At 37.5% G+C, this 9,961-nt stretch overlaps 1 protein-coding gene across 1 annotated transcript in view; it reads right to left on the reverse strand.

The window, feature by feature from the left end:
* Nucleotides 1-97, reverse strand: part of SLX4IP (SLX4 interacting protein) — a gene marked incomplete at its 5' end in the record, with an annotated part of 17,766 nt that extends 17,669 nt beyond the window's left edge. Inside the window, one exon of the mRNA XM_010074042.1 lies at nt 1-97. This exon is cut by the window's left edge and continues 33 nt beyond it. Within this exon, the coding sequence (XP_010072344.1) occupies nt 1-97 (97 nt within the window).
* Between the last annotated feature and the right edge of the window lie 9,864 nt (nt 98-9,961).

Genomic DNA, 9,961 nt, shown 5'->3' on the forward strand with positions numbered 1-9,961 from the left:
TAACCCATCTCTTCATAAAGTAGGCAGTAATGTGAAAACTGCTGGCTGCAACATAAAACAAAGGGAGAATAATAAGTGTAAGGGTATCTTGGGCATTCTGGTCTCAAAGTGTTGCACATCTGCAAGGATAGGATTGAGAGAAAGCAGCAGCTCAAGAATACAAAAGAAAATGTAACTCTAAAGGAATATTTTTAAAAAGAAACTGCTCATATTTAAGTCTCAAGAAATCAGTATCTGAAACAAGGGAAAATCTAAACAGATTACTAACCACCAAGTTCTGGTACCCAACCACAGAAATAAATTTAAATCAAGTGATCAGAGATGTCATCCACTTAATAGCATAGTGTCATGGTCACTAGTCTGACAGACTAGAGTCCTATTCACTACAATGTTTTCATACATATTTCTACAAGAACACTACAGACAACCAGTTACTTAACTGCCTCCTAGAGAAAAGGGACACTCGAAGCTGATAACAAAATGCTGGCTATAAAAAGCACTAACATGAAAGGTCTCAATATCATTGAATTAAGCGAGAAATGCACACATTTAAACTTCTGAATATCTACAAGTAGACAGAGCTAGCCTGGCTGACCCAGCAGATACCTGTAGCATATACAGAGGCTTCTTCAGTTTCTGTTCCTGAGAATGACAGAAATCCTTGTGCTCCAGAGCATAAGAAAAGAACAGAAAGGAGTATATGAAGAGACTATTAGACTACGGCTAAGGAAATCAGCTTTTACTTTTGTTACACTTAAATTCCCAAATGACAGTGAGTAAATCAGTTAGGACTTGATTCATAAAGGCATTCAGCAACCTAACTCCCACTGAAATGGAAAGAAGTTATCATCTTTGACTCCTCCTCCATAGTCTCTCTGTAGACGTCACTAAAATGATCATGCAAAAGAGGTATTTCCCCTCACTCCGATGGGTTTTGCAAGACGTAAATTATTGTTCCTTCCAAGACAGCCAGATACCCTGGGTGCACCTACCACAGAAAAGTTAGAAAATCAAGTGCTACTGCTGTTCTTCTAATCTAACCATTTAAAAAGAAGGAAAGCTTGTTTGTTCCAGTCTCAATCTCTACTTAGCAAATGCCAAGGCATGCCTTATTTCTAAGTATAAGCTCCAAAATGCACATCCTCCTCTGCCCAACTACGGGAGAGTCTACAACTCTCCTACCTGTACAAGATCTCCAGCTCACCATCAAGTGTGGTTCAGCACCACCTCTCAATAAGACCTATAGTTATTGATCGCAATCAATCCCTTTGAAATTTATCAGCCATCTTTTTTCCCTCCCCTCAGGAAGATACCTAAAATTTGACTTCCCTTCAGACGTCAAGTCAAGATGTGGCAAGTTGAACCATCCCTTAAAAATTACAAGAGCTAGAGAAAAAGCTGGATGTAATCCACCAGCTTTATTAACTGTATATTTATGAGCACAATTAAAGAAAATTACTTTTAGCTATTTCCAGTTTGGCACCCACAATTCTTCAGCATTGTTAGTAGTGTTAGCCAAATCAAGGAATTTTCCACGTACATAAATCAGTTATTAGTGTGATAATAGCATCTTCCCCTGTGAGCTCCGTAATGCCGAAAAAGTAACATTTATAAAAGTACAACTTTGCAAACAAATCTTTAGAGACTAAATATTATTAGAAGAGTCTTTCCACCTCCATGTGTTTGGAATATTCCAGATATATTTTTCTTGAGAAGAGCTAAAAAATAAAAGTATGAATCTTTTGCTTTTAGCAGAAAACAATACTTCATTCTTGAAATTCTTTTATGAATCAGTGACATGTACACTGATTTATTTTTCATGCTATCCTGGTATTCTCTGATAGATTAAGTGTTTATCACATTTGATTGACTAGTGGCCTGAACAAAGTTTCCAATTCCTCTTAAAGGCCCTTTATTCAGCTAACTACTGTTCTCTGGAAGTACCGCAAACCTAACAGAACAAATAATTAAGAGACCAAGACACCTCTACACTGTTTTTGCAGTGTCAGCTCAAGTCTGAAAGTCTTATAAAGCCTTCACAGGGAATCACACCTGAGCTAATAAGCTCAGCCCAGAGGGACTAACAATAGAAAATAATTTTAGTTTCCATTACCATCTACTACTTGACTTGGCTGAAAAAGCCTGAACAGATGACTTGCTGTCACTTATTGCTGTGAGAAAATTTTAAAGATGCATGACATTCAATATACCTATATTTTGAAAGTATTACATACATGCTCATAAAATGTTTTGAAACCCTCTTGTATGTGACATCTGATCTAATCCATAGTCAGCTGGAGTTTGCAAAATTTCCCTAGTTTTAAAGTTGCCAGAGTTACTGCAGAACTATAAAAAATGTGATATCCTTTTTCTGCTTCCTTCAAGAGAAATATATTATCCAATTAACCATCCTGCTTCATGAAATAAGAAACTAAAAAACAAACCCGACAAGAAAACCTCCTTATCTGACAACCTCAGTGGCTTCTTAAACTTTCTACACAGTTACTCAGCATGAGTCTAAGTCTGTTCTCATTTCCAGACTTGTCCACCATCAACACTGTTTATATACTAGCTTATACTAATGTTGGCTTTGGGCAAGCTGTGGATTATGCTCCAGGGAAGATGGCCAGTGTATACTCAGCATGGACCAAAAGCTGCTGCTCATGGTATCTGGAAGAATGGACCAAGTGATAGGTACCAAATGATCCAACACTAACTCCTTTTAAGCACACCACAGAAGTTTTAACCTTGAGCTACAAACACTGTTTTGCAGCCAGTAATATTGAGAGAAATTTCACTGATCTTACACTCAGCAAACCCAATCAGCTCAATCTTCAATGTCCTCTTCATCATGCAACACAGACATATCTTCATTTGTAGATTACCAACACAGAAGCAGAAAAAAAAAAATTTTGTTAGCTACTTGGGAGTTTTGTTTTTCTTACTTCAAAACTGTGTATCTAAATCATCATATCCAGATCCAAAAACAATCAAGAAAGAAAACCAAACCAAACCAAAAACAAAACAAAACAAAACAAACAAACAAACCCAAAACCAACAAAAACAGCAAACCAATAAAAAATTCCCAGACCCTGAAACTCAAAATGAGACCAAATAAAAGTGGTTCTAGAAAAGCCACAGTTAAATTTCAGGTGAAATACACACCAGTGAGTACTGCCTTTTAAGGAAAAGGTAATTTGCCCTGCTTGTTGTATTTCATAGTCCCATGACACCGAGAGGAAGTATCAGACACTGAATCTCTACTGTAAGACTATCCAGCAACACTTGCTTTCCAAAGGAGTCACAGCCAAGCCGACTTGTGCTTCCAGAAGGCTGCCAAGAAGAGGCTGTGGTACAGTGCAGAGCAGTGGGAAGCCCTCTCCCACGGCTATTACGGACCATTCATCTGGGAGCCTGGGAAAATGCCTCTGAGCTGCTGAGTTATCTGGAGCAGCCTGGCAGGTGTTCACTTCCCAGCGTGATCTGGCACCTGCATGGCTCTAACTGAATTCAGTCAAGTCTTCTCCAAAGCCACAGTACAAGCCAAAGAAGGCCGACTGTCCCCCAAACATTTCTGGATCTGACAGGCACCTATTTCTCATTGCACAGGATTTTTATACCATCTTTTAAAAAAACTACCCATTTTTCCTCCCAGCCTAGACATTTCACATTTCTGTCAGGTTGTTCCGGATTAGGACTGCCTCTACATTTGGAAACTAACAACAAAGTAAATCATTGCAACACACAGATGCTAAAAAATAAAAGGATTAATTTCTTATGTTACAATATGAAAGTAAATACATATGTGCATTAGACTTTCTGAAACACTATACTGTACATTAAAAAAAAAAATCTACATTTTGTTTATGGTAGATTAATTATTCCACACAGATTAAGCTATACTAGTAATAATGTTTACAGTATATAGAGCTTTTCATCTTCAAAGTGCTCTACAGACATATTATTACACTGCTTTTTCTGCACTTAAAATTATTCATCACCAAATCCAAATTCCTGATCGTTTGTAAACAAAACAAAAACTCAACATTTTATTCTAAACCTAATGTTAATCATGCAGCTTTCCTTCCCCAAAACAAATGTTCATGTTCATAGCATGTGCTCCAGAGTAGGTTGCCATTTCTAACTTTGAAGCGATTCAAAAGTAAACGTTGGCGTGTAAATTTAAGTCTAACTCTAGGGTAGACCAGGAACAGCAGACACAAGACAGCAGATACAAAAAGATGTCGAGACTTCCTAAGCCTTTTCTGGCGTTCAGAATGGGTACAGAATTTCTCTTATAATCTCAGAAACACACACCCCCTCCAAAAAATAAAGGAAAAAAAAAAATCAACTTTGTAGTTAATGACAACAAGCATCTTCACCTAGTGCAAATTTTTATACACCAAACAGTAGGTTTCAGAACAACTGAAACAGCTCAGGATGGCATTGGGATGGCATTGATTCTTTCCATCCATTCTGCCTTCAGTTCAAATAATTTTTAAATTATTGTTTTAAATTTTCATTTTTTCAAGTGACAATTACAAGCCATGGAAAGGAAAATGTGTACTAATCAACATAAAATAAAGTCCATAAACTTTTAAAAAAAAACATTTAATACCTAAGAAAAAAACATCCAGGCCATTAAATTTATATACATAAAGTATGGACTTAAAAAAAAAAAACCTGAGTGCAGTATTGAGTGAGTGAGTATTGCTGCAGGGGCTCATCTTGGAAACTCTTATGCCTGCAAATAAATTCAGTGACATAATTTGCCTCTGTCTTTTTCCAGGGTGCCTTACAGTCAGCTTAAACTAAGTATAGATAAAAACAGATTACTGACTTTTTTTTTCTCCTTACTCTTTCATGATTTTATTAGTATTAGTGCTATCCTTCTGTCTGCTAATCTTCTGAACACAGGCCACTTGCCAACACAAGTAGGTGAGAGATCTGTCCCATCAAGGATGTGGGGACAAGATCCAGTTCCTATCAGGGAACAGGAGCCCTAAATGGAAGAAAGGCATTAACTTTTAAATTAATCTGATCAAGACAGGATGAGATATGCCTAGCAGAATCCCCTCTGCTATCAGAACATTGATAGCTGGTCATGGCATACTGTCTGGAACCTTCAGAATATGAGCCATTAACAGTGAAACTGGACCAAGCTTTTTTATGAAATCCAAGAGTAGGGTTGTAGTGCTCTCCTCCAGCAGGAGAGGTGTGGAATTCACTCTGAAATCAGAGCCACACTGGCCAAACTGGATCCAGGATAAGGCATTTCTTAATCTGCCTGTCATGGGTATTCTGGAGGAAAGAACTGAGAAGAAAAGCATAGAGGTCCTGAGAAAAGCATGGAAGTCCTGAGAACACGCCAGCTCTGAAGGAAAAACACCATCTTCTCCTCACTAATATTTGGGATGGAGAGGCAGGCTGATCCAGTCCTGGAAAACATCTCTTAAAATACAGTCTCTCAGTACCCATTCATAATATGTATAAGCAATAACAGCACCATCTGCTAAAGCATTCAAGCAGATAAATGTAGAGTAATATATTTGACGGCCAGTGCACTATTACCACACACAACTGTTTTCTAATAGGAGACTAGATTTGATTTTAGCTTTTGATGTTCTCATACTCAATGACCATATTATTAATTGCATGTGAGGGGCTTTAACACATGAATTGAAAGCTCTTTATGAACCTTCACTGTTTTGAACATATCAACTGTATTCCAGGGGAAGCCACATGCCTGGAGTCCTTTAACCACTTGGAACAAGCCCAACAACTGAGAAAGACATCTGTCACTACCAGCCAGAAGGCGGAGAGAATTGAAAAATAAACCTTGTGGTAACGCTGCAGCAGAGGAGAATCTATAGTCTCTTCAAAGTGGCTTTATAGCCATGAAAGAACCACACAGTTAAAAACTGTCTGACGCCACATTTGCACATCAAGCTGAGCATCTCCCCCAAACTGGCCAGACACAGCCGTATCCAAATGGAGCAATGTCACAGCACTGAATTCCTCACAGTCATAAAAGGTAGATTCTAGATAAAAAGAAACACAGACTGTGATGGTGACAAGTCCAACTTCCAGGGCACTAGGGAACGCATACAGTCACCTTTAAAGCACATGCCTCTTTCAAAAAATACATCCTTTCAGCCTAACTATTTCTGTGGTTTATTCCTTGAGGATATCCATGAGCTTCATGGAATTTTTTTGATGCTATGAAATATCTGAAAGGGAGGCTTTTGTATTTTAAATGTCAGGAATCTCTACAAAGCAAAGTCTCTCCTAGCACAAAAACTCAACCAAAATGTGGAAATAAGCCTTCCAGAATTTAATAGACGTGACTGGTTCCCCTTATTGTTCATTAGAACAACATAATTGTGGGTTCCAATACTATGATCCTGAAAGATTTTCAAGTAAAGTCAATCAAACCCTTCACAGGTCTCCAGGATCTATTTTTTTTTTCCCTGGCAATAGGAAATAACTTCTGCAAAACTTGTTCTCTGAGAGGAAAGGGTTTTAACCCTATAGCTCCCACAGGTGACAAGACTTTAATCTTCTACCAATAACAAGGTCTCGAGCCAAGGGCTGCTAAGAATGTTAGGAATATATTGCATCACATGGCTACAAAACCTGTGGGTTTGGTGAAAAAAGCCAGACAGCCTGCCATGGAGCCATGATGGGAGACGAGAGGGAAAGAAAAGCTAGAAGCAGATATCTTCATAAGAACTTAAAAAAGATGGCATAAATGTGAAAAGGCAGTTTCTTCAAAGCTGATCCTGATATAAAGCAGCAATAAATGTCCTTGTCTTTCTTTGAGGACTCCTGTTAGGAGAGCCCAATGGAGCTAAGAGGTAGATGTTGATGGTCATGACTCTTTTCTTCTACCCTGTCATTTAGAGGACATTTCAAAAGAAAATGAGTTCTAAGAGACACGTGTGGACTTGAACCAGCAAGTGCTTCACACTGTTGACCGAAGAAAGCAAGTCGTGCCAGAGGTCCACGGGTTGTTGTCTTTTCACACAACAGGCTCCTTTTAGGTTTAAAACAAACTCAGAATAAAAGGAAATTCTGCAGCATAGCAAATAGGTGGAAAGTCACCACAATGAAGCCTTCTGTATTTTTGCTTTTTAAATGCTGGCAAATAGACTGTAATTAAGTCAACTGGCGAAAGGCTCTATTTCAAATAAACGCCACTCTCTTTCTGCTCTCACAAGCTCTGATGCAAAGAGGATACCCCCAAGACCAAGAATGAGCCATGATTACGATAATCTGATCAGTGCCACTCAGCTCTAGCAGTGAAGCAGGTGCTGGTTGTGGTGCAAAGAGCTGGAGCCTGACCTAAAATGAGCAGTTTGTTACAACCCTTTTTGAGGTACTGAGTTGCGTAGTTCAAGTGGTCCCTTCTAATACTTAGTCAAGAGCTCAGTATTAGAAGGGACCACTTGAACTACGCAACTCAGTATCTTGTAATTTCTGGTATCAGTGTAACAGATAAGTACAAAAAAAAAAAGTAGACAGAACATCCCCTTTCTCAATATTCAATAGCAAATTTAAGGTCTTTTGTACTTAAGACCAAAAACTGTGAGCCTGTCTTGTACCGTGGGAAGACAACAGAAAAGAACAGACAGAGATTGCCCACGTCCTATGACTCACACGTGCACACAGAAAAAAAACCCAAATATCTTAATTAAAAGAATAAAGAAAAAGACAGTCTGCAAACAAATACAAGACTGTCACCCTCTATCCTCTCTAAGGCAAGCTTTTTCATTTAAACAATTTTGGTTTTGATGGATTTGTATAGTGAATATTTAAAAGGTAGAATGTTTCTCTCTGAATAAATGTAATCTGCTCTGCATTAGAATATCTCTTACCTGTCTGAAGTTTATGGAATACATCAAGTTCTGTTACTGTGCCCACAATGCATGTTCAAGATTGTGCTGGACTTTTTTTTCCTTCTCTTTTCAAGTAGAAGTCTTTATTATTTGCTGCACTAGTCATTTTTTATTTGCTTCTGTATGTTTTTAATAAATTAAAGCCTGGGCCTAGCAAAGCTTTTCTGGTGTAGTTTTGTTTATGGTCTGTCAGTTCTGCCTTTGTAGTCAATAGAAATACTCTGTGTAATAAAAACAACATACCTACTACCTTCAATGGTGAATCAAATGCACATAACTGCTCTCGCTAAACTACGTATACAAAGAAAGTATGCATAACTTTTTGCAGGAATTGGACCTCAATCTCTATCTTCACAGATTTCTGTAGAGCCTTATAAAAATTTACCAAATATAAATAAACCCATTAAAATGTTTGCTATTTAAAAATCTGTATTTTCTCTCTACCTTTATCATATGATAATGAAACTTAAGAACAAAGAACACAAAAGAGAGTATTGTGTAATAAGGTAACATAGAAAGTTTAAAAGAAATTCCTATTCATATTTAACCTTGAAATTACACCCACGATTACTTCCAGTTATAATGAAAACAGAAAGGACATCAATGTTCAACACATATGTCTAATTTTTTCTTAAAATGTAATGACAATTTTTGTTTTCCTTGGACTGCTGGTGATAGTTTGAGGACTTCTATATTGAGACTTTTAGGGAATGCAAGGGTTAAAAATGTGTAAAACAGATTTTCTCACAGTTTAGAGAGAGCAAAACAACACATTTAGGAAACCAGACAGCTAAGAGGTCAAAACGTTACACTTCCAGGTCAAACTTCTGTTTGCAATTAAGTAAATTCCTCTAAACATTTCTAGGGAAATCATATTTCTTCTAGGTTTTATTTCAAATCCCTCTTCTTTCTTGCTTACATTGTAACCAAAAAAAATATCACCGTCTTTGGTAACATTTAATAGAGTATGACACAAAGGAACCTGACATTTAATCTCAAAATAAAAATCCTTATTTTTTCCATCTCATTTAATATACAGTTAAACTAATTTTAAAAAGGCAAAATAAGATATCAAGCTGAGTTTATTTTAAAAAATAGATACAGTCTTTGGTTTCCCCTTAGAAATAATATTTCCCTTTTTATCTACTTTCATTATCTGTATTTTCATAGTAGGGTTTGGGGTTTTCTGGGTTTTTTTACTGAATCAAGCCATTTTTCACCCTCCCATGCAGTTATATGAAAACCCCTCAAACCTACGATGCTGACAGTGGTCCCGATTTAAGTGCTCACATGCCTGCTAAAACATACCAGCAATTTCATGACTCCCATCACTGCTCAACAAGGCTACTTAGATCTAAAAAAAATAGAACCTCTGCCTCTGTAACACACTGAGATTTCCCGAAGTTGTTTTTTTTTTTCCAGAAGTCCCAAGCACACAGACACAGCATTATCTGCACACGGACAACAAGCACAACAAGAATGCACTGTATGGGGTTTTCATAGTGTCTGAGAGGTAAACCTGGCGTGCATCTAAACAGCACAACCCACTAGGTATGTTAGCAAGTGATACACGCAATCATAGATACCCAAGCTGAAAAAAAAGAAATCCTAAAGGCATATTCATCACTAAAAATTTAGCCAAACACAAAAGTTATGACCAGATACAGATATTATCTGAAAAAGCTTTACTTCAGCAGAACACACGTATTATGTTAAATTGCCCTCACTAGAAGAGGATGTCTACTGTACTTTATCAGGCATTCTCCAAAGCAGCACAGGTTTCGAGCTACCCCACACACGTATTTGTAAAAGGTCAGACAGCTAAAGAAAATCAGGTTTATCATACTCACCAAATAATTTCATCTCTGGTATTTTAGACATTTCAACAAAAGGAATTTGAGCATCAATTAAATGAAGACCACAGAATCTAAAAAATGCTTCTAGCAGAAATCCTATTTCATAGAATCATAGAACCTTAGAACGGTTTGGGTTGGAAAGGATCTTCAAGACTATCAAGTTCCAAACCCCCTGCCAATGGGCAGGAACACCCTCCACTAGACCAG

This window comes from Pterocles gutturalis, unplaced genomic scaffold (assembly GCF_000699245.1).
Source record: "Pterocles gutturalis isolate BGI_N339 unplaced genomic scaffold, ASM69924v1 scaffold4032, whole genome shotgun sequence".
Lineage (NCBI taxonomy): Eukaryota > Metazoa > Chordata > Aves > Pterocliformes > Pteroclidae > Pterocles > Pterocles gutturalis.